At 39.5% G+C, this 25,073-nt stretch overlaps 1 protein-coding gene across 1 annotated transcript in view; it reads left to right on the top strand.

Annotated features, from left to right (window-relative positions):
- Nucleotides 1-25,073, top strand: part of TLL1 (tolloid like 1) — a 180,930-nt gene that overhangs the window by 89,200 nt on the left and 66,657 nt on the right. Inside the window, exons 7-9 of the mRNA XM_001509146.4 lie at nucleotides 5,237-5,342; nucleotides 8,529-8,653; nucleotides 23,563-23,678. Coding sequence (XP_001509196.1) covers nucleotides 5,237-5,342; nucleotides 8,529-8,653; nucleotides 23,563-23,678 — 347 coding nt within the window. The remainder of the gene's footprint in view (nucleotides 1-5,236; nucleotides 5,343-8,528; nucleotides 8,654-23,562; nucleotides 23,679-25,073) is intronic.

Genomic DNA, 25,073 nt, shown 5'->3' with positions numbered 1-25,073 from the left:
ACTTAAACAGTGAGCCCCATGTGGTACCCCATTATTTTATATCTACCTCAGTGCTTAGTACAGTGCTTGGTACAGAAGTGCTTAACAAATACTATTATTATTATGCTATTAGTATTGTTATCAGTTAATTAAGATTCTGTGCCTGGCCTATAAGGGGCTCAAATCTCAAATGGGAGGAAGAATATTGTTTGAAAAATAAGAATGCTGGTCAGTGAACTAGATTAAATGAAAAGAGTAACATGTAGAATTACTGATATTCAGGAATCCAAGAAAGAATGAACAGGATAATGCTGCCAAATCCATATAACAGTGCATGAAGGCAGGGCTCTGATAGCACCCAGAGGTCAATGTTTGAAAAGACAGGCAAGTTTTAGAGAAGCTTCTTTTTCCCCCATCAACTGAAAAAAACCAACTCATCCTGAATATTCGTTGGGTAAATACAGAACACTGCACTAAGCAGTGGGGAAGTACAATTAGAGCATACACTCCAAGAGAATGGGGCATGTCTTCTAACAGAGGAGGCAAGACAAATATTTACATATAATCACTTCTGTTAAAGCCTGTAATCATCTTCCACCCCTTACAGCTGTATGGGGGTTGTCTAAAAATAGTGATACTTGAGTAGGCACCAAGCTGAGTGTAAAAAGCCAGTTATATCTCATGCCAGTTTTCAGCTGTTTTGACCCTTTTGCTCTTTGACGAGTCAGTTGTCTGGTAACGGGGGTTGTACTATGTTAAAGGAAAATTTGACCTATAGTACTCATTCCTTGCCTAAATCCCATGCATGCCACCCTCATTTGCTTTGACTTTGCAATGAATTCTATGAAAACAGACACACATTTTTCAAAGAACACCTTCAAACCTCTGGGTAAAATTTTAGCCAAACATCTAGTGAAATTATTCATTTATAGGAGAACTGACAACTGTAATGGGAATCTTTGTCATTGAGATTGACTTGCCTCAAGGACTGCCAGGAACCTTTGCCTGGTTGTCCCCAACTAAGACACTGGTTAGCAGAGGGTAACAGTCTCCATTTTTTTTTCTAGTATTTCTTTCTCCCTTCTGCCATCAAATGTTTCCTCTCTTAGATTTCTAACGTGCCAAAAAAAATCTGCTCTTTTTGAAATTCACGTGACATTTGTGCTTCATAAACCAGTTCCAAACACCAATCGTCTGACAGCTCCAGATTTAATTCTAAATTCCATGATCTGAAACTGTCATCAAAAGAACCACAGAATTTGACTTTCTGGGCTTCAGATTTTATTCACTGGGTTTTTTGAGACAAAATGCTTCCATCACTACCTAGGCAGAAAAGAAGAATATAACTAGATTATCCTGAGGATTTCCAATCCTGATATAGCGCTCCTCGGGGTGTAGGAATGATGGAAACCATAGCCCCAATTCTGATATACCTGCTATTAGTGCCATTCTCTGTCACTAGGAAAAACAAGAATGGTTGAGGATCAGTAAGAATAATACTTATTATAGTATTTGTTAAGAACTTACTCTGTGCTAAGCACTGGGATAGGTACTTGAAGCAGCATAGGCTTGGTGGTCAGAGGACTTGGGTTCTAATTCTGGCTCCACCAATTGACTGCTCTGTGACCTTGGGCAAATCATTTACCTTCTCTTTGCCTCAGTTCCCTCATCTGCAAAAATGGGCCATTCAATACCTATTCTCCTCCTGTGAGCACCATGTAGCACCTAGTTATCTTGCATCTACTCCTTCCCTTGGAATAGTGCTTGACACATAATACGCACTCAGCAAATACTATTATTATTTATTGGTGCAGTACCATCAGATCAGACACAATCCCTACATCATACAAGTCTCACAGTCTAATGTGGAAGTAAGAAAACATATTTAATTCCCTCTTTACAAATGAGGAGACTGAGGAACAGAGAAGTTAAATGACTTACCCAAGGTCACACAGAAAGCAAGTGGAGGGGCTGAACTGAAATTAGAACTCCTGACTCCAAATTGAGTAATTGTCTGCTGCTCTTTCCTCTAATAATAATAATGATAATGGTATTTGTTAAGTGCTTACTATGTGCCACGCATTTTTCTAAGCGCTGAGAATACTGATTCTCCCAGATCTGGACTTCCATTATCTGTATCATTCCTGGTAGTCAAAGTTTATGTACTCAAAATATTGATTAACCTTGGATAAAAACCTATGTTGTTTGTTTTTAATGTTTAAAATTCCATTATTTCATCTGTTCTGGCATTTAGAGACAGCCATAGATAGTGAATAACACAAATTTTTGAAACTCTTAGAATGCATTCCTTGTCAGAGCTACACTTTGAGATTATGAGGAGAATTAAAAGTGGGTAAAGTATGAGTAATCTGTGTTAATTGGTTCTGCTGAGGGCTTCAGTCTTCTATATCACTATTATTCTCAGGCACTTTGGCAGGAGAGACATTTTAGCAACCACATCACACTTAATACGAAGAGTAAGCTCGACGAAGTCATTCAGTGGAAATGCACACCTACTGAAAGATGACAAACAAGCAAAAATAAAGGTGACTGAAAAGCAAAGTCAGATAATGTCCCTAAAATAGCTTCTTGAGAGGCTGAATTTTAAAAGTCGAGACTATCACCAAGTCCATCCATGTCTACCATGTCTTTTACTGGTCCTTTATTTTTTTAAAAAAAACAACATAAGGGAGGAGTGGGAGGAAGATTTAGTCTTCTATTCAAAGCACAAAAGTAATTTTGAAATGGAAGTACAGTCTGGTACTTGCAATTAGGCAGAAGGTACTTGTAAAGGTGGAGGCAATTCAATCTAAGGTGAGTAAGTGTTTGAGAACTCCTTCCCGTCTCTCAGGTCCGCAACCTCGGTGTCATCTTTGACTCGTCTCTCTCGTTCACCCCACACATCCGATCTGTCACCAAAACCTGCCGGTCTCACCTTTATAATATCGCCAAGATCAGCCCTTTCCTCTCCACCCAAACGGCTATCTTACTGTTATGGGCTCTCGTAATATCCCGGGTAGATTACTGTGTCAGCCTTCTCTCTGATCTCCCTTCCTCCTCTCTCGCCCCGCTCCAGTCTATTCTTCACTCCGCTGCCCAGCTCATCTTCCTGCAGAAACGCTCTGGGCATGTCACTCCCCTTCTTAAAAAACTCCAGTGGTTGCCTATCGACCTCTGCACAAAACAAAAACTTCTCACTCTAAGCTTCGAGGCTCTCCATCACCTCGCCCCTTCCTACCTCTCCTCTCTTCTCTCTTTCTACCGCCCACCCCACACGCTTCACTCCTCTGCCGCCCACCTCCTCACCGACCTGGTCTCGCCTATCCCGCCATCGACCCCTGGGCCACGTCCTCCCACTGTCCCGGAATGCCCTCCCTCCTCACCTCTGCCAAACTAACTCTCTTCCCCTCTTCAAAGCCCTACTTAAAGCTCACCTCCTCCAAGAGGCCTTCCCAGACTGAGCTCCCCCCTTTTCCCTCTGCTCCCTCTTCCGCCCCCCTTCACCTCTCCGCAGCTAAACCCTCTTTTCCCCCCATTTCCCCCCCCTCCTCCCCCCTCCCTTCCCATCCCCTCAACACTGTACTTGTCTGCTCAACTGTATATATTTTCATTACCCTATTTATTTTGTTAATGAGATGTACATCGCCTTGATTCTATTTATTTGCTATTGTTTTAATGAGATGTTCATCCCCTTGATTCTATTTATTGCTATTGTTCTTGTCTGTCCGTCTCCCCGTCTCCCCTGATTAGATTGTAAGCCCGTCAAAGGGCAGGGACTCTCTCTGTTACCGATTTGTACATTCCAAGTGCTTAGTACAGTGCTCTGCATATAGTAAGCACTCAATAAATATACTGAATGAATTATATGCAAAACATTGCCTGAATGTCAGGGAGAGTTAGAAAAGAGCAGATGACAAAAAAGCAAGCAATTAGTGTAATCAATCAATGGTATTTAGTGATAATTGGGTAATTAATTGAGTAATTAATTGAGCGGTAACTCGAGAAGCAGCATGATGCATTGGATAGAGCAGGGTCCTGGGAGACAGAAGATCTGTGTTCTAATCCTGGCTCTACCACTTGTCTGTTGTGTGATCTTGGGTAAATCATGATTTGCTTGTATCTACCCAGTGCTTAGTACAGTGCCTGGCACATAGTAAGTGCTTAACAAATACCACAGTTATTGTAAGCATGTACTAAGGGCTTGGGATAGTACAACAGAGTTGGTGGACAATCTCCCTACTTCTACTATTACACAAACCTTGCCTTTGAGGAATTTACAATCTGATGGAAAATACTGATCAAAATATACAAAAACAGTATCATTTAAATGCAAATGTCAGAAACACATAAAAGGTACTTAAGTATTCAAAAGCCCGAAACACTTAAGCACATATTGCATAAGTGTTTTAGGGATTCCTGGTGGGTTTGGAGTGATTGAAGTTAGCTGGGTTAATCTGGAAAGTTGATGGGAATTACGGATTTTAGTACATTTTGACAGCAGGGAAACAGGGGTTTTACAAAGAGACCAGAGGAGGGTTTTCGAGACCAAAAGAATGGTATGTGCATTAAATAGCTCCGAGGTGGTAGAATCATCCAGAAGGAGCAGTCTAGCTATCTTCATCCTTTGTGGTAGGTATAAAGAGAAAATGTTAACCATGTTGACTAGAGAATTTAAGAAATGTGGATCTAGAACCAGTCAAGGTATATCTCTGAAATTTTGAATTCAATGAACATAATTTCAATCTCTATTAAGAGTATTACCATCTTTACCTTAGTGTTTGACATCTGTAGAATGGGGATTCCGTCTGTTCTCCCTCAGACTTAGACTGTAAGTCCCATGTGGGACAGGATCTATGACTCTGACTTTACCATCCGGTATCTACCCCATCTCTCATACGGTGATTGTCACGTAGTAAGGGCCCCACAAATACAATTATCATTCTTCTTCTTAAGATAATAATTATTATTATCTGTCATGGGCTTCTGCCACTGTAGTGGGTGTCTGGGAGCGCACACTGAAAGCATTTGGCTTCGAAACTCCAAAGAAAAAATGTGTTGGGCCTTCACGTATACTTACATTGAGGTTTGACTGTATAAATGCTCCCCTCCACCCCCCGCTCCAATTCACAGACACACACACACGTCATGTGTTCAACATGATGCTCAACATAGACAGATGCTCTGTAAAAAGCACCGCAGATCTTTTTCCATGACCTGACCAGAGTCCACTGAGTCTTTGCTTATGAATGGTTTGTAGGTCAGGAGTACAACTTCCTGAAGATGGAGCCCGGAGAAGTGAACTCCCTGGGAGAACCATATGATTTTGACAGTATTATGCACTATGCCAGGAACACCTTCTCAAGGTTGGAGTCTCAGGTTATACCTTTTGAATTTTAATTCCATTCCTCTTTGTGACTGCTTCCAGACCTTTGCTTAAACATAGGGACCCAGGAACTACTGTCAAATGCACTTGCTTCTCAGCCCAAATCATTCTTAATAGCCATTAGACCAAAAAAAAAATGACTTCTTTTTACCACAAATTATCAGGAAATCATTTCAAAAGATTTATTTGAGTATTCCACCTGAAGTCGTTCACTTTAAAATCATTTTTAAGCTCAGTTCAAATATTGACATTAACCTATTTTTAGGAAGGTTATAATTGCCTGAGAAAATCCATGGATATTGGTTTTCATTGGCCTATAGGTACTTTTTTCAGGAGAAAAGTCTATTCTAGCATTTCCCTGTGTTTTGTAGTTTGATTTACCACCGACCCAGAAAGGAGAGTTGAGCCTCTTGCAGAGCATCCTAGGAGTAAGGCAGGTATCTTGAGGGAGGGCAAGGGGGAAAAGACATTAAAACAGAATGGATAGAAGCAGACAAAAGCTGCTCTGATTTTGGGATGACCAAAGAGATGAGACTAAGATGTACCCACAATTTGAGAAGAAATATTTAGGAATACATTCAAACCCTGCTTGAAATCTATAGATGGTTGTATCTTAGGTTGGAAAAACATAGTTATGGAATAAATTATATAATAATTGAGCCATCATGGCACTGGCCCCCAAATTTCTTCCAACGGCTGGGGGAATACTCAAGAGTGAGACTCCATTCTTGTGGTTTTATGGGAAGGCTGAGAGACCAGTGGACACCTCCTCCTCTCTCTCCTCCTTCCTCCTGTGCTCTTATTTAGGAACACACAGGAGGTGTGGAATTGGAGCTGTACGGGGATGTGTCAGGCAGATGGAAAGGGCTCAGGTGTGGAACTGGGATATTTAATCCCAGCAGCCATCTTTTAAATCTTTAGGGGCTGCTTACTCCGCTTCCATTCTCCTTCCCATTCTGTAGTCAATTTACTGCTCATTACTGCCTCTCCTAGTAATTCACTCAGTACCATTTATTGATGACCTGCTCCATGCAGAGTGCTATTCTAGACATCGTGGTATAGAGGTAAAAAGTGTGGAAAGAACATGCAGATATCCTCTTAAAGGAACATGCAGTCTAAGATACAGGAATACCACAAAACCAAACCCAAAGAAAACATAGACCATAATAACAAGAAGCAGAATGTAAAAGAGGGGAAATTGATTTTTTTAAAAAAATATGCTAGTTCTAGGAATATCATCCCTAATAAAAGAATTCCATGATTTTTGGATCATTTCTTTGTCTGAGCTATTTCTAGCCCCATTACTTTGGATACTTGAGCATTGGCTTTGCTTAGATCATTTTGCATTGGAAAGTCTATATGTGTGCCATATAACATTTCTAGTAAAATGTTATAACAAATACCCTCTGTTTGCTCTTAAGGACCTAATAACTGAATTTTATTTCAATAATTCAAAATCTGAACCATCATCCAAAACATGAACTCTGCTTTCAGACTAGTAGGGCAAGGGAGAATGGATTCATTATTTACACTTTACAGCCTTTCTGGGACTTTTTGTTTCCTGTGCAGTGACTTGCAGCAGGATATATTAACAAAAAATTCCCAATCCCACAAAAGTCACCAAAATGAGGGGCTGATATACTGATGTGATTGTGGTACTTCGCTTTCCTGACAGGAAGCGATCTAGAGAAGATTTGCCTTTCTTTATTTGTTAGATGATGCTGGCACAAAAAGCAAAAACACCAAAACTTTGGGAAGAAAATGGATCAAGAATCAATCCTTTTCAGTTTCTCAATGTGCGATACTTGCTTTTATAAGTTCATCCCATTGATCATTTTGATTTTGAGGTCTAATATTAGTTGATTTGTGACTAGGCTGCTGGTTTGGATTTAATGACTTTTTTCTGACATTACTAAAAGCAGGTAATTCAAGTTTTTAGCTCCACAGCCTTCTTTGAGTAACTATCTCCCACAGCGCTACTCTCAGAAATTACAAAACAAATGTAATTTCTCAAACAAGTGTTTGAGAAAAAGTGGAGCTGTTGTTTTGAGATTTTTATTTCCTCACATTTCTCAAGGGATCACAGTATAGTACAATATACAGAGATGTTCGTGTAGCTCTTTTTAAAAATGGTTACGATTTCATAAACCCATGTTTCCAGTACAGTACTAGGAAATGTCATCAATTTTTCTTTACACATGAATTAATTCATTCCAACACATCGCAGTTTAGGAAGCTGCTGTGATTTTATAAAAAGTTAGGCAGGCAGTTAAGGTAAGCAGTTTAAAGTGTCCTAAGGCAGTTTCTGCTGTTGGCAAACAATTTTGCTTCCTCCAGGATTTCATCAAAGCTGTATGTAGTGTATAGAATACAAATCCACACGAAACCCAAAGCTATTAGTGTTCAGTTTTTTTTTTACATCATAAAGGCTTAAGGAGAACAAGAAGAAATATAATTCCATCTTAATTCCACTAATGTGCTATCAGATCCAAAATAGACTCAGTGTCTATAGCTTGTCATTAAGGTCTTGGTAGGTTTTATAGCATTATATTAAATTTGTTATTAAAAAGGACTTAGCCTTTGTGGCTGAGGGATCATAAAAATCAAATTTTAGGAAACAAAAGTTAAAATATCTTGAGTTAAACAAATCCTTCTTCAGATTTCTGTAATTTTTTCAGACCCTTTTGCAGACTACAACAGGAAATATGAACTTTAATGAAAAAACACCATACAGGCATTGTGTTTCCCTGCTTTTATGGAAGTAAGCCTTGACGAGAACTTCTAGTTAGGTAATTCCCATCTTCCGTGCTAGGGCTCCCGGATGCCTGGGAAAACAAGGGAACATGATTCAGTGTGGGCATTTGTGCCAGGCCAGAATGCCTATAGCCATGAAATTCAAATAGAAAACTTAAGGTTCATTGTTGAACTTTCAAGCACTACAAAGTTAACTGTCACTGGACGTTGGCACATCGAAACAATGAAACTCTTGTTCTCTGCTGTTATTACTTCATCCAGGGGCAGGAAATCTTGATTTCCTTGATTTCAAAACAAAAGTGTACATTGTAAAACACAATTAGGTTGTTTGTAAAGATTAAAGCCGATGAGACATTCAATTTGATGACAGAAAACTAATAGGATTGTTTGGGTCTGCTTTCATTTTTTGCAGGGGGATGTTTCTGGATACCATTCTTCCTTCCCGAGATGACAATGGTATTCGTCCCGCTATCGGCCAGCGAACGCGCTTAAGCAAAGGAGATATTGCACAGGCAAGGAAGCTGTATAGATGTCCAGGTATTATACCTTGCAAACACACAAGTGAGACTGGGCTTGGCTATGAAATTCACTAGGAATAATAAATCAGTTCACTGACCCTAAGTCATTTCTATGCTGGCAAGTGACGTCCACAGTTCAAAAGTCAGCAGTCATAAAATGAGGTAGGAGAGGGCTCTGGAATGCACAGAACTTAAGCAAAAGCAAATGCCTTGAAACTGAACCTATTCCATGACAGTGCTATTTTGGATTTTGGTGGTTGTTGGGCTGTAGGAGGAGGAAAAGCAGCATGGGCTTCATGCTCATTTTTATTTAGATACTTTATTTGTGCAGTGGCATTTATTAATCCTGACCTGTGCTGGTCTACTTTGCATACTGAATCTCAAAATAATAGGGCCTGAATAATCTCCCATAGCTAGTGCATGTAGTTAGTTTTTGTTTTAAGTGCTTTCATGAGTTGGTTTAAGCATTCAGTCTTTAATAATGTTGGTATTTGTTAAGCGCTTACTATGTGCAGAGCACTGTTCTAAGAGTTGGGGTAGATACAGGGTCATCAGGTTGTCCCTCGTGAGGCTCACAGTTAATCCCCATTTTACAGATGAGGTCACTGAGGCACAGAGAAGTTAAGTGACTTGCCCACAGTCACACAGCTGCCAAGTGGCAGAGCCGGGATTCGAACCCATGACCTTTGACTCCCAAGCCCGGGCTCTTTCCACTGAGCCACGCTGCTTTAGTTTTCTAATGAGAGAAATATTTTCCATTCATTTTCCATTCTCTAGAGTAAGTTCGTGGTGGGCGGGGAATGTCTTAAAAGCCATTAATTGATTTTCATATCTGTAGGAACCCCTATCACCTTAACGGTACAAACCTCCCCGGTTCTTACCATTGGCTAGTGTTTTAGGGGAAAATAAAACCCAGTTTTAAATTTCTTTAATTAGCTCCAGTTATCACTTTCATTAGAATTTATTAGGAAAAACACAGATGAAAGCACAAAGAACAAAATAGGGCTTGCCATGTGAAGACGAGACTAATATTAACGGAATCACATAGAGATAGATCTGTTTCCAAGATGACCATCGAGTCTCAGATATGAAAGGGAACATCAACATCTGGTCGATGGACAACATGGAAGATTTTTCCTGCTGCTAGCCCTGTCCAACCATCTTGCTGCTGTAGTTGAGAGGAACCTCAGGAAAAGTCCCAAGCTGGTTTCCTCTCTCCATCTTTGGCTCCTCACAATTTAACTTCTTCATGATCCCTTTGTTTGCTTAGAGCCCCCTCCCCCCCCATTGTCTTCAGTGGACATGACTGAAAGCCAATTTGTGCCTCCCTGAGCAACTGCTGATAATCAAGCAGGCTTTTGGGGTACCCAGGGACATCTTAAAAGGAGGAAAAAAAAACAAATTTAATTTTATCGAGTTGGATCCTTCTGGGCCAACTGTGACAACAGGCATTACTAACAAAATTTCTCTATCATTAGCTGGTAGATTTTTGTCATGTCAGGGCCATTAAGGAAATATGAAGTATATCATGCTCTTTCATCCTGTTGTTAGACTTGTTCCAGTAGACTTCTGGAAATATTAGAAAAATGATAGTGTAAGATTTATAATTAATATGGAATTTACTCTATTATAATCCTAAATAAAAGGGATATTTCAGTTGCAGTTCACATTTGATTGTCAAAGTCTACAGATAAGTTGAATGATAAATAAAAAAAGTAAGATCTTACTGCAAATTAACATGAGTTGTGTAAAGACAGTCACTGAAACTGACTTCATATTGGATGAATGATTAGGAAATGTCTCCCTGTTCACTGAGACAGTAATTCTCAAAGATCCAAAAAGAGAGCATCTCAGTTGTGTTATTCTAGCATCGGATACCACTCTTCCTCATGTCTGTTTTCTAAGAAAAATATCCATCATTTCCTGAGCCAAGGGAGTCATCATCAATCAGTGGTTTATTTAATTAGTCGATAGCATTTATCAAGTCCCTAAAATACGGAAAGTATTGCTCTAAGCACTTGTGAGGGGTCACACACGTGAAAGAACATCAGAACCAAAAGAAAAGGTCCTGGCCCTCAAAGTGTTTACAGATATACAAACAGTAGAATCAGGATTAATCTATCAGTCAATCAGTAATATCCACTGAGAGCCTGCTATGTATATGCACAGTACTGGGACAGAACATTAGAGTTATAAAAGACTATCCCTACTTTCCAGGAATTTACCATCTTTCAAAATTAAAGGGGAAGGACGAGAACAGAAGTTTGAGGATGTCAAGATGAAATAATTGAGTCATTTACTTTTCAATTGAATATACATTCATATATTAGTACAGAGAATGGGAATAGATGTGTAAAGCTAAAGGCGACTGTTGAGATTACTTGGGGTTGGAAATTAATTGGGGAAAGCTTCTTGGAGGAGGTGGGGTTTGGGGAGGATTTTGAAGATGTAGAGAGAGTTCCAGTCAGGAAAACAATATGAGCAAAAGGTCAGAGGTGAAAGACTCGAGCAAGTTTATGTTGATCAAGCCACCTGAATACAGTCCATTCTTCATAAACTCTTTACCAATCTTGTCACATGGCAAAGAATACATCCATTTAGACCACCAATTTATTCAATCAATGAAAATAGAATGTTTGGCATGGACATTTTATGTTCAGTCTGTCAAAAATGAAAGTAATTAAGGATAAGATGGGTTTGGTAAGACTAAGAGGAAATCTCTTGGAACTACTCAATTCATTGTCAGGGCATCCCAGGGTCATGCCTTCTAATCTAGTTGTGAACCAAAAAAAAATTTTAACGTCAACCGTTTCCCTCTTTCTGTTACATATTATGGAACTGTCATTGAATTCTGGGTGCCACTATTAAGGCAACATCTTTAGTAAAAGTTTTGCAGATGACATGAAATTTTAATAAGGATCATAAGAATGAAGTGTTTGCCTATTTTTTCAAAGACTAGGTACTCCTTGAAGTATCAATTGATGTTTTTTGCTTGTTTCAACTCCACAAACGTGGTGAGCATGATAAGAAACAGGCTCTAAAATTCTTGTGTTCAAGGAGGTGCATGTTTCATATGACAGCCAGTTTTTATCTATAGATAGACCTATTGTCCTTAAAAAATTGAAAATCAATTTGTGCATTTTCATACTGAGTTGGCAGTCATTAATTAAATTCAATAGGACTTGATTGTGAAGTAATCAAAACTACTGCACTATAATTTTCCTTTCACTGAAGTATTTTAAAATTTAATCAATGTCAAATTTTATTTCTGTTTTCATTTTTGAAATGTCTGTAAAATATGGGAGTAGTATTTTTCCTAAGTCAATGCTTACAATTATTAAAATAGCAAAACTCAAGGTATATTTCTTAATAAATAAAATTTAGTGGAGGAAGAAAGTGTGGTTAAGGAAGTGCCTTTAAGAAATACACTTCAATAGAGTTCAAAAGAGAATAGTTTAGTTATTAGTTAAGCTAATAGTTTAGATAATAGATTAGCTAAAGGGACCTATTAAAATGTGAAGGAACATATTAAAATTTTGAGGTCAGAGGCGGAGTACAAGAGTGTATGTTTGTGGAAAACACAGTGCATTCCATCGTGACATGCAATCTTCCTCTTAATTTATTAGCATCATGACTAAGTTCTGATCTTTACTTTTGGCAATGATTTTCTTATTTCTATCTCAGGAGGAAGATATAAATCCTGTTGTTTGTAGCTGCTAGATTAGTATTGGATGTGCTCTGGAGGCAGAGTTTTAGTTTTTTCCTACTTTTTCATTTTGGATTATGTGAAAGCAGAGATGATAAATAATTATAAAGGGCATCGGGCTAGAGCAACTTACTTGTTTCCCAGAGCAAACTTCTCCATCTCTCTTGCAAATTGTTCTGGATATTTGGATATTTATGTGTCTTGATGTCCTCAGAATAAAATGCTTTCCGTTCCTACTATCATAATGGTTGTAGTTAATCTTGATCATGATATTGACTCCGACCTGATGATAATGGTATTTTGTTAAGCGCTTGTTAAAACTGTGGTATTTGTTAAATGTTTACTAGTTGCCAGCAGTGCTCTAAGTCAGTTGGTACAAGAAAATATAAAAGAAGCGTCATGGCGTAGTGGATAGAGCACATGCAGGGAGTCAGAGGGTCATGGGTTCTAATCCCAGGTCTGCCACTTGTCTGCTGTGTGACCTTGGGCAAGTCGCTTCACTTTTCTGGGCCTCAATTACCTCATCTGTAAAATGGGATTTTGACTGTGAGACCCCGTGAGGGACAGGGACTATGTCCAACCTGATTTGCTTGTATCCATTCAGGCACTTAGTATGATGCCTGGCATATAGAAAGTGCTAAATCCATAATCATCATTGTTATTACTATTAGTATTAGGTCCCACATGGAGCTCACTGTCTAAGAAGGAGGGAGAACAGGTACTGAATCCCCTTTTACAGATGAAGAAACTGAGGCACAGAAAAGTTAAGTCATTTATCTAGGTCACTCAGCAGTCCTTTGGCAGAGCCAGGAGTAGAACCTGGGTCTTCTGATTCCCCGTCTCATGCTCTTTCCACTAGGCCAAACTGTTTCTCCAGCAAGGGATCAGGAATCAACTTTTCTCAAAAGTGATTCGGCCGTGCTTAGGTCCCATGTAAGAGAAGCAGCGTGGCTCAGTGCAAAGAGCCCCGGCTTGGGAATCAAAGATCGTGGGTTCTAATCCTGGCTCCGCCACTTGTCAGCTGTGGGACTCTGGGCAAGTTACTTAATTTTTCGGTGTCTCAGTTAGCCTCATCTGTAAAATGGCGATTGAGACTGTGAGCCCCATGTGGGGCAACCTTATTATCTTATATCTACCCCAGTGCTTAGAACAGTGCTTGGCATATAGTAAGCACTTAACAAATACCATTATTATTATTATTAGATAGTGAGCCCCATTTAGGAATGATAATTTTGTATCTGTGCCTTTAGATAGTGAGCCCCATTTAGGAATGATAATTTTGTATCTGTGCCAGCACTTGGCTCGGAACTTAGTACTTAACAAATACCATTATCATTACTACTAATAATAATGATAAGAATAGTAATACTAGTAATAATTCACATGGCTGGTTTTAGGGAAAGTCCCTGGGCTTTATCTAAGCACATGGGTGAGTGCATATGACCTATTTCCCCTAAACCCAAGTAAAAGAAATGCATACAACTTGAGTAGACAAGCATGAGGGCTTGTCTGCAGTAATATTTAGAGGGGAGGACTCCTTGGCTTTGTAAAATAAGATCAGAGGGTTTTTCTGCTTCTCTTTTCTTCTTTCATTATTTATTTTATTCTTTTTTGGTGTTTTACTGAGGGAATGTGTGAACTATTATGTGGGAAAATACTGCTAATGACTTTGAACTCTGGTGTTTTTTGTTTTAATTAGGAAGAGCAGTTTCTTTTTTCAACTTTTTACTCCTTGGGAGTGTTTGTCCTCAGCTCCAGTAGCTCTGCTTTTTTCCTAGTCAAGGGTATTCAAATGTTAATCACCAGTTAAGAGTGTGTTTTTCCCATTCACTCTGGAGACCAGCAGGCTTGGGCTGTACAGATAGTGTGGTCTGGAGACCAAGAGGGCGCAGCTTTGATATAAGCAATAATTAGCGAGAGCTCGAAGTGGAAGAGCTGCCTTGTAATTCAAATGGAGAATGTGTTTTGTCTGTGGACAGAGTAAGAATTAGAAATATGAGTAATATGTGCCAACTAGGTGAAATTTTTGTTACAGTCAATAGAAACTGATGAAAAATGAACAAGTGCCCACCGTCAGTTAGTTGTGGCTTTTACTTAAGGATAACTATGTATCCATCACAGTTCTAAATAATTCTGCTGGAATAACACCACTATTGCTATTGTAGTTGTTTCCTCCCATCACCCTGACCAAAAATAGGATCATGGGTTCTAGTATAGGCCTTTTAGGTGGTTGAACATAATTTTTTCCAGAAGCGCAACTAGCCCACCTATTTCAGGATCTCTGGTCACATTATTTGGTTTTCTAGATAAATTTCCCCCTGATAAGATCTAGTGGCCTCTATGGGTGAAGGAAGAGAGAGAGAGTAGGGTGTATCATTTTTCATCAGAATGCCTTTGCCATCTTTGTTCCCTTTTCCTTTGTGCTATACCATGTTTTCTCTCTTGTCCTAGTTCACCTCTATCTTCATTTGAATTCCATTAACTCCGCTACTTCTATTCCTCATTGGTACTTTACCTTTTGATTGTCTCTCCTACATATATATATATATGTATATGAGAGACTCTCTCTCTCTCTTTATTCGTGTATATGTATATATATAGATATCTCCTGTTTTTTTCCTTATCCCTTTTCCTTCTCTCCTCTTCTTCCTTGTTCAGTTCCATTGTCTTTTCTCACCCCTGACTGTAAACTCCTCCATAAACTCTCTTCCTTGGTCTATACTTAATAATAATAATAATGATGATGATGATGGTATTTGTTAAGCACTTACTATGTGCCAGACACTGTACTAAGCTTTGGGATGGATACAAACAAATGGGGTTAGACACAGTCCTTATCCCACATGGGGCTCAGTCTCAATCCCCATTTTGCATATGATGGAAGTGAGGCACAGAGAAGTAAAGTGACTTGCCCAGGGTCACACAGCGCTTTTTCTATCCTCAAGTCCATTTTGCCTAAACCCGCTTTTGCATGTCCATTTGGAGTTCCTAATAAGGAAATGCATTATCAGTAATAATAATAATGTATATTGGCTATACACTCACTATGTACCAAACACTGTAGCAAGTGCCAAGGTGAACTCAAGAGAATTAGGTCGGACACAACCCCTTTCCCACATGGGATATGCAGTCTAAGAAGAACGGGTACTTAACACCCATTTTACAGATGACGAAACTGAGTCATAGATAAATTAACCCACTTCTCCAAAGTCACACAACAGTCAGCATTAGAAGCCAGGTCTCCCGATTCCCAGGCCTGTGTTCTTTCCAGTAGAACACACTGCTTCTCAACAACCCATAACAATGAAACCATGCTTATCCTTTTCTACTTTTGGATAGTACTGACAATATGAGCTTGTGAGTCCCAACTCTACCCCCCCACACACACACCCATAAGAAGAAACAAAACTGTTTTGAAAATCTTGTGCAGCATCCTGCTATTGGTCACTTTCTTTGTGCTAGTTGACAACTGCTATTTCATTCTAGACTGTAAACTCATTATGGGTAGGGAGCATGTTTCCCTAATTCTCTTGAAGTGCACTCTCCCAAGTGCTTAGGACAGTAGTCTTGCCTGTCCCACCGTCGACCCCTGTCCCACATCCTACTTGTGGCCTGAAATGCCCTCCCTCCTCAAATCCGCCAATTACTCTCCCCCTCCTTCAAAGCCCTACTGAAGACTCACGTCCTCCAGGAGGCCTTTCCAGACTAAGCCCCCCATTTCCTATGCTCCCCCTCCACTCCCCTTCACCCCGCCTCACTCCCTTTACTACCCTCCCCACCCCACAGCACTTGTGCATATATGTAGATATTTATAGTTCTATTTATTTATATTAATGATGTGCATATATCTTTCATTCATTCATTCATGCAATTGTATTTATTGAACACTTACTGTGCACAGAGCACTGTACTAAATGCTTGGAAAGTACAATTCATTCTATCTGATGCTATTGATGCCTTTTTACTTGTTTTGATGTCCATCTCCTCCGTTCTAGTCTTTGAGCCCATTGTGGGATGGGGATTGTCTCTATTTGTTGCTGAATTGTACTTTCCAAGCACTTAGTAGAGTGCTCTGCACACAGTAAGTTCTCAATAAATACGATTGAATGGATGAATGAATACTCCACAAACAGTAAGCGCTCAATAAATTCTACTGATCGATTGATTGCATAACTGTTGTAGAACAGATCTTCAAAAGAAAGAACAGCTCCAATTCCCTCCTCCCACACTGTTCTTAGTTTTTCTAATGGATTACAAGAAAATACCAACATTTCAAGCTGTAAACAGGTAATTACCATATCAGACTGCCGTAACTGTGTATTTAGCATACACTACTCGCCTACTCATATGAAATTGAAATGAGTTAACATTTAGCAAATCAAGGCATTAGGAAAAATACCAAAGGCATTAACCTTTAACAAGACAGCAAAAATTATTTTAGTGAGAGTAGAGGTGTTTAATATAGAAACAGTAGTTCATTTACTCTGGCATAATATTTCATGAAATGGGTTCATTAGAATTAAAAGCAAGTCACGGAGTCACCGTAAATGCAGTTGCATTCTGAATTAACAGTTCTCTTCTTGGCACAAAGCTTGTTAAGCAGTGGCACCAGAGCATACTGAGAAACTTTGTTTATGGTAAAGCATTTCAATCGTCTGATCGCAAATAATGTAGTTGTTGGCAGGCCAATTAGAGGGAGAAACCCTGTGAATTCTCTAGCAAAAGAATTTTAACTAGGATCCACTGAGCTATTGAAATTGAATTCGCTCTCCCATTGTAGTGGCATGGTTCTATGTTTATTGACTTTTGTGTTAGATTTTATAGTTGTTTATTTTAGTTATCTGTAAGGGTAATTCATTTTTGTTGAGAGCCACCAATATCCAACCTAATCTTTTACAGATTTTTCTTCTTGGACTGAAAACTGTCCAAAACCTGTTGTGATTATGCAGAAGCTTAACCCAGGTTACCTTGTAGAAGACTTTTATTTATTGTAAAGTGTGGCTTCTTTACTGTGACTGATAAACACTTGCTCACATAGTCAAGACCCAGATCCTCTTCTCCCTGGATCTACCACACCTCACTTCTCCCCACCTTCAAAACCCTTCTAAAATTTTGCCTTCCCTATCTGGTTATTCACAACCCAAATCTAATCAACCTTTCAGTGTTCCTTTGCAGCAGCACTGTGTAGTGAATAAAGACGGCCTGGAAGTCAGAAGGTCATGGGTTCTAATCCCTCTTGGACCTCTTGTCTGCTCTGTGGCCTTGGGGAAGTCACTTCACTTCTCTGTGCCCTCATCTGTAAAATGGGGATGAAGACTGTGAACCCCATGTGGAACAGGGAAGGTGTCCAGCCCAATTTGCTTGTGTCCATCCTAGCGCTTAGTACAGTGCCTGGCATATAGTAAGCGCTTGACAAATATCACTATTATGATTATTATAACTATCATCACATATATGCCTGTATTTATGCCCATCTTCCATACTTTATAAATTAATATATTTGATCGTACATTCAGTTTATTCCAATTAAACCATGTATGACCATTTCTTTCTCTCTTGCTAGAGTGTAAGCTCCTTGAGGTCAAACAACATGTCTTATACTTTCATTGTCCTTCCAGAGGGTTTAATACAGTGCATCAGTGCATTGCTCTTAATAGGTGCTCAGTAGATACTTTCATTACAATACCAATAAAATGTATCTGTGCCCAAAGAACACATGTGAGTCTTTTGGAGGCAAAACTGGCAAAATGTAGAAGAAACTGTAGTAATCCTTTTACTTTGCAGGTTTGGGTTGGGTTACCATGTTAATGTAATTCGTTTTTGTTTGTTTCTTTAGTGCAGGCATTTTTTTTTTCTGTCATGGATCTCTCTAGACTTTGGGACTTTGAGTAATAGTTATGCCTCTTTTGAGGGAAAACTAATTTTCAATGAACAAATAAGCTATAATTATGGTGTTATTTAAGTGATTAGTATGTGCCAAGTGCTATACTAAACCCCCAGGGAGATACAAGATAAATTCGGAGGGATACAATCCCTGAACCACATGGGGTTCACAGTTTAAAGAGGAAGGGGAAGAGGTGTTAAATACCCACTTTACAGATGAGGTATTCAATCAGTGGTATTTTTTGAGCACTTACTTTAAGCAGAGCACGGTACTATAAGCTTGGATGGTGCAATTCAGCAGAACTGGAGAAGTGATCCCTAGCCACAAGGAGCTTACAACTTAATAATAATAATTATAATAATAATGGTATTTGTTAAGTGCTTACTTTGTGCCAACCACTGTTCTGAGCACTGGGGAAGACACAAGGTAATCAGGTTGTCCCACATGGGGCTCACAGTCTTCAACCCTGTTTTACAGATGAGGTAACTGAGGCACCGGTAAGTTAGGTGACTTGCCCAGAGTCACACAGTTGACAAGGGGTGGAGTTATTAGAACCCATGACCTCTGACTCCCAAGGCCATGCTTTTTCCAGTAAGCCACACTGCTTCTTAGAGGGACAGACAGACGTTGTTGTTGTTGTTGTCTTATGCTGTCAAGTCGTGTCCGAACCATAGCGACCCCATGGACACATCTTTTCCAGAACACCCCACTTCTATCTGCAATCGTTCTGGTAGTGTAAACATAGAGTTTTCTTGGTAAAAAATAACAGACATTAAAACAACTAAATCAGTTATGGTTTCAATGAACTTCCTGTGATTAGAGTTAAAATTAATTTTAACTCTAGCTCTACTCAAAAATAATTTATTTATTGATGTGGTTTGTTTACCGAAATGCACATGGTAATAAGGATTGTGGTATTTGGTAAGTGCTATGTGCTTAGTGCTTTACTAAGCCCTGGGGTAGTTATAGATAATTACACTGCATAGAGTCCCTGTCTCATGTGAGTTCGCAGCCTAGAGGAGGAGCTAGACATTAAAAAAAGAGAGGGAGAAGAGGTGTTGAATTCCCATTTTACAAGTGAGGAAACTAAACCCCAGAGAAGTTTAGTGACTTGCCCATTGTTACCCAGCTGGCAAGTAACAGAGCCTGTATTAGAATCCGGGTCCTCTGACTCCCAGGCCCATAGTCTTCCACTAGGCCTTGACCATTTAGCATTTAAGGATATGTGATGAAAGAGATTAAATATGTAGTACTTATTAAAAAATAAAAGCTCAAACAACCTACAAATTTCCCAAATATCTCTTTGTACAAGAAGTATTATTATTTTTGCTAAGTAAGATTTATCTGTTGTCTGTGGTACCTGTTGAACTGTATAATTCTTGACAGCAGTACATATTTGACCTTCAGATCTTCATTTTATACTCATACTGTTTCTTTCCATATATTTCAACCAACCAATCAGTTGTATTTATTGAGCAATTACTATGTGCTGAGCACTGTGCTAGGTGCTTGGGAGACAACAGTGTAGCAGAATTGATAATCTAGTTCCCTGCCCTCAAGGAGCTCACAGTTTATGGAGGGGTGTCAGACAATAAAATAAATTACAGATAGGGAAAATGACAAACTGTAATAATATGTACATAATAACTTCAAGGGGACAGAGTGGGTTGAATGTCAGCATTCCAACTCAAGTGCCTAGGCCAGAGGATAAGAGACAGAGACAGGAGGCAGGGAGGTTAGCGAGGAGCCTGATACAGTAAAGCCAGGAAGTAAGAATTTGGATCAGAGCTTGGATTAGAGAGGAAGGAGCGAATTCTAGAGATATCGTGAAGGTACAACTGGCAGGATTTGGTAGCATATTGAATCTGCAGGTAAATATGTGGCTGATTCTACATCTCCAGCCCTGACTTCTCCCCTCTGCAGTCTTCAGGAGAGACAGACATTTAAATAAATAAATTAAAGATAGGGGACTAAGTCCTCATTTTCCAACTCACCCTCCCTTCTGTATCAACTATGCACTTGGACCTGTACCCTCTAAGCACTTGATATTTACCCCACCCTCTAAGCACTTAATATTCACCCCACCATCATCCCCAGAGCACTTATGTACATTTCATTTCACTCTGCCATTTTCCTTTTCTGTAATTTACTTTTGTGGTGTCTCCTCTGGAATGTGGGCCACTTGTGGACAGGGATTGCTTCTACCAAATCTATTGCATTGGACTTGCCCAAGCTGTTACTCTAGTGCTCTGCACATAGTAAGCACTCAATAAACACCACTGATTGATGGATTGAATAAGAGAGATGATTCGAGCTTAGTGCCATGTTTTTTGTTTTACCTTTATGGATTTGTTAAGAACTTACCATGTCCAAGCACTGTACTAAATACTCAGATAGATACAAAATAGGTTGGACATAGTCCATGACCCACATGGGGCTCACGGCCTTGGTCTCCATTTTACGGATGAGGTAACAGGCACAGAGGATTTAAGTGATTTGCTGAAGGTCACACATTGGACAAGTGGTGGAACCGGATTTAGAACTGGGTTCTGTGACTCCCAGGCTTGAGCTCTTTCCACTAGGCCAAGCTGCTTCTATAGTTGTGGGCATTTGTTCCATTGAGGATGGCGGTACTATCTTCAGTCATGGAAAATTCAGGGGAGGACAGGTTTTGGTTGGAAGATGAGGAGTTCTCTTTTGGACATGCTTAGTTTGAGGTGTCCATGGTCCATCCAGAGAGAGAAGGAGAGAGGTCAGGGATGGAGAGATAGATTTGGGAATCATCTATGTAGAGATGATAGTTCAAGACATGGAAGTGAATAAATTCTTCAAGGGAGTGTGTAGGTGGAAAATAGAAAGGAACTCAGAACTGAGCCTCGAGGGATCCTGAAAGTTTTGAGGCTGGGGAGACAGAGGAGAAGCCTGCTAAGGACACCGAGAAGCAGCCAAGTATCAGTGAAGCCAAGGTTAGATACTATTCCAGGATAAGGAGGTGACCTACGATGTTGAAGGCAATGGAGAGTTCGAGGAGAAGTAATTGGTGTACAAAGAGGTTAAATGATTTGCCCCACACTCAAAGCAGACCAAGTGCAGAACTGGGACTAGAACTCATTACTCTTCCACTAGGCCCTGTGCTGTTTCATAGCAGTCTTCAAATGAACTCATGTTTAAACAGAATTTTTGTGAGGAAGTACCATCTAATTTTACAACTGTACTGAGTACCTTAAATGTGATTATTTATTTTGTTTCCCATCTGTTGCAAATTTAAAAATTAATTTGCTTTAGATAATATAAATATTTTCATAGTAGTACATATATTCTTGTCTGGAACAGCTCCATTCTGAATACATTTTTGGCCACAGGAATTGTTCCCAGAATCTGCCTCTTTCAGATCATACCTGCAAAATCAGCAGGGCAAAAGAACTTGTTGAAGAGAGGTTATAAAGATGATTAACTGCAGGTTAGGAATTCATCTCGAATCTCTTGCAACGCAGGGGATGGCATTTGAAGGAGAAAAAATAATTGTTCCTCAGCCTCACAGCGGCTGGTTCTACGATTGACCGATAATATCTGAGACACTTGATTGTATTAAATACTGATGCTTTTGACATTATGAAGCTTCAGTTTTTTCAACTCGCTTAGTTATTTAAAAAGTTTCCGTTTACCTGGGTCCTGATTTTCTTAAATCAATTTTATTAAATACTGAAAACCTGCTGCTAACACATTTTATGTACGGTGTAATTAAATTTTCTTGCCTCGGTGTGCGCAAAGGACAGTTACTTAACCTTAGCCTTGACTCCAAACTCTATTAAAGGAATCACTAATGCAGTTCTAGTGTCACATTAAGCCGATTAAAGGTCGAGCTGGCTATTCAGTGAACTACTGGACTGAATCTAAAGAGTGGGAGAGTCCTCTAAGCTCTGCCACCCACTGGGGAAGAGCTGCGAAGATCCTGACCCTCATCCTTCCTGCTTGCAGAGGGAGAATAATAAGAGTTGCTTTGAATGATAGCTTGAGGAATGAATGCACATTTATAAAGTCCTCCATCTCCAGCAGAACTTGAGAGGGGAGAAAACTCCATTTGTGTCATCCATTCAGTCGTATTTTTTGAGTGCTCACTGTGTGCAGAGCTCTGTCCCTTTACGTGGCTTCCACTTGCTGCCAAGCTCATGCTGGACTAGGATCGGAGAGTTGTTTAGTGCTCTGCACATAGTAAATGCTCAATAAATACCATGGGTTGATTGATTGGTTGCTAGTTGAAAATGTTTCCCTACTACTTGACTCCAGCACAATCTGGAGTCAATCAATAAGGAGACCGAGAAGCAGCCAAGTATCAGTGAAGCCAAGGTTAGATACTATTCCAGGTTAAGGAGGTGACCTACGATGTTGAAGTCAACGGAGAGTTCGAGGAGAAGTAATTGGTGTACAAAGAGGTTAAACGATTTGCCCCACACACAAAGTGGGGCACACACACACACATGAAGTCATCATCATCATTGGTATTGAGTGCTAACTGTGTGCAGAGCACTGTAACTAAGCTCTTGGCAGAGTACAATACAGTAGAGTTGGTGGACACATTCCCTACCCACAATGAGCTTTCAGTCTAAAGCTCTACAATCTATCTAAGAGAACCATAGTGTTCTGCGCTCAAAATCTTATCTTTATGTAGCAGTTCCGTTGGTCAGAGTGTCCCTACCCACAAGGGGGCTACATAGCTGCTATACTCTCTTGCCCTACACTGGGGGTGGAAAGGACCGCCTGTTCAATAAGACCCCCAAATAGGACAGTCAAAACACATTTATGTTCCCAGTCAGGGTTGTTGCAGATTAAATATAAGAAGGACAATAAAAGAACAACGACATCTCAGATGTTCCTCTAAAACGTGAAACTGCAGAGGGAAATTCAAGCAGTACCACTTTTTGGCTTTATTTTCGTTCGCTCTTGCCTTTTGCAGAATCAGAAATCAGGCCTGTTAAAAACTGGCATTATTGTTTTTTGTCTTGCTTTGGTTTTTCCTGGACTTTTTTGGTGATGCTTTGGTATTCATGTAAAATGGCTCTGAAAGGAAAACGTTTATGGATTTGCTATATATGTGAAATCAATAATAATCTGAAGTCTACTACAGTTTTGGAAATGTTAGGGAAAAGGATTTTAACAGTTCCACAAAATGATGATGATGTTTAAACACTAAAACAAAAGATCAAATTTTATTGTCTCTACTTTTTATTATCTCTTCTTACTGGACTAAATCAGGCTTGCAGATAGTAGAAAGAAGACACTTTTAATTTCCTTTTAAGGCATACAAAATTATCTATATACCAAAATTTATGTTTTCCAGCATGTGGAGAAACACTTCAAGAATCTACTGGCAACTTTTCCTCTCCGGGATTTCCAAATGGCTACCCTTCTTATACACACTGTATATGGAGAATTTCTGTGACCCCAGGAGAGAAGGTATTTTACAGCAATATGAATATTATTTAAGACTCCTATTTTTCCCAGGAAAATAAAGCAGTATATTTCAGTAACTTTAAAAAAAATGTATTTTCCTGCACTTCTTTCTTTCTATTTTTTCAATTATCTCGTGTCAGGGACCGGGAAACTCAGGGGAGCAGTAAAAGGAATATTTCTGGGAAACCAGCACTTTGCAAAAGTAGCTCATTGATTAGCAGTAAAAAGGAACTCTGATGATTTTTCAAGGACTTGTAAAGAATGTGGCAAATGTCTCTGAATGATTTAGATGAGGCAAATTTTTTTTTCCAGTCAGAGTGCTTCTGAAGCATCAAGGTGCCTTCGCTGGTGAAGGAGCATAGAGGGATACTGATGGTAGTCATAGTTTTTAGCTAGGTGGACTACCTTTCTAATTAGTCAATTTTATTGAGTGCTTTATGTGTGCAGAGGTCTGTGCACTCTACTAAATGCTTGGGAGAATACAACATAACAGAGTTTGTAGGCACGTTCCCTAACCACAAGGAGTTTACAGATTTTTCTATTCTGTTCTGTAGCCCATGCCACATAACTGAGGGGATGTAGCTATGGGCAAGGAAGTCCAGAGGTTATCTTTATCAGCCTGGACTCGTCTGCTCAATCCTCAGTGAGGTTGCAGAATAAAAAAAAGTCCTGTGTACAAGAAAAAGCTATATAAGAATTGTTATTTAGAGAAAGGGTTACTAAGGCTGAGTCTATAATTTCCTCCTTTGCAGGTCTTTAAAAACTGGGTAGTTTCTCATTTCCTGGGATAACATAGGTGTGATCCAGTCTGATGAGGCCATACCATAAAAAACATCATCATTTCATTTGGGGATTATAATTATAATAATAGTGGTATGTGATGAGTTTACTTTATGCCCAACATTGTACTAAGTGCTGGTGCAGATCCAAGAAAATCAGGGGGACACAATCCTACGTGGGACCACGGTATAAGGAGGAGGGAGAGCAGATGTAGAATATCCATTTCACAGATGAGAAATCTGAGTCACAGTGAAGGGCAAGTGACTTGATTTTCTGGGTGGTCTGATACATCAGAAACTGCCTCAGAGTAGAAATGCTTGTTCACGGGTCCTAGAGCAACCCAAAGGGTAAGGGAAGAGCAACATAAACTACCCAGCATCTTTTTCCCTTCCCACTTCATACACATTTTCATCCCTTATTTCCCTTGCCCGAAACAGGGTGTATTGTGTATACTTACCTATTGCTCCAGTTGCTCTGTCTATAATTCATGTAAATGACCTCTCTGATGACAACTGGATACTAGTACAGAATAATCAGATAATGAAGTATTTGTGAATGAGTTGACATTCTGTCAATATCATTTGCTCCTTCACTTGTGAGGTCAGCATGAATCGTTAA

Source organism: Ornithorhynchus anatinus, chromosome 12 (genome assembly GCF_004115215.2).
Source record: "Ornithorhynchus anatinus isolate Pmale09 chromosome 12, mOrnAna1.pri.v4, whole genome shotgun sequence".
NCBI lineage: Eukaryota > Metazoa > Chordata > Mammalia > Monotremata > Ornithorhynchidae > Ornithorhynchus > Ornithorhynchus anatinus.
Note: the sequence above shows the minus strand (reverse complement) of the source record. Positions and strands in the feature narration are given on the sequence as shown.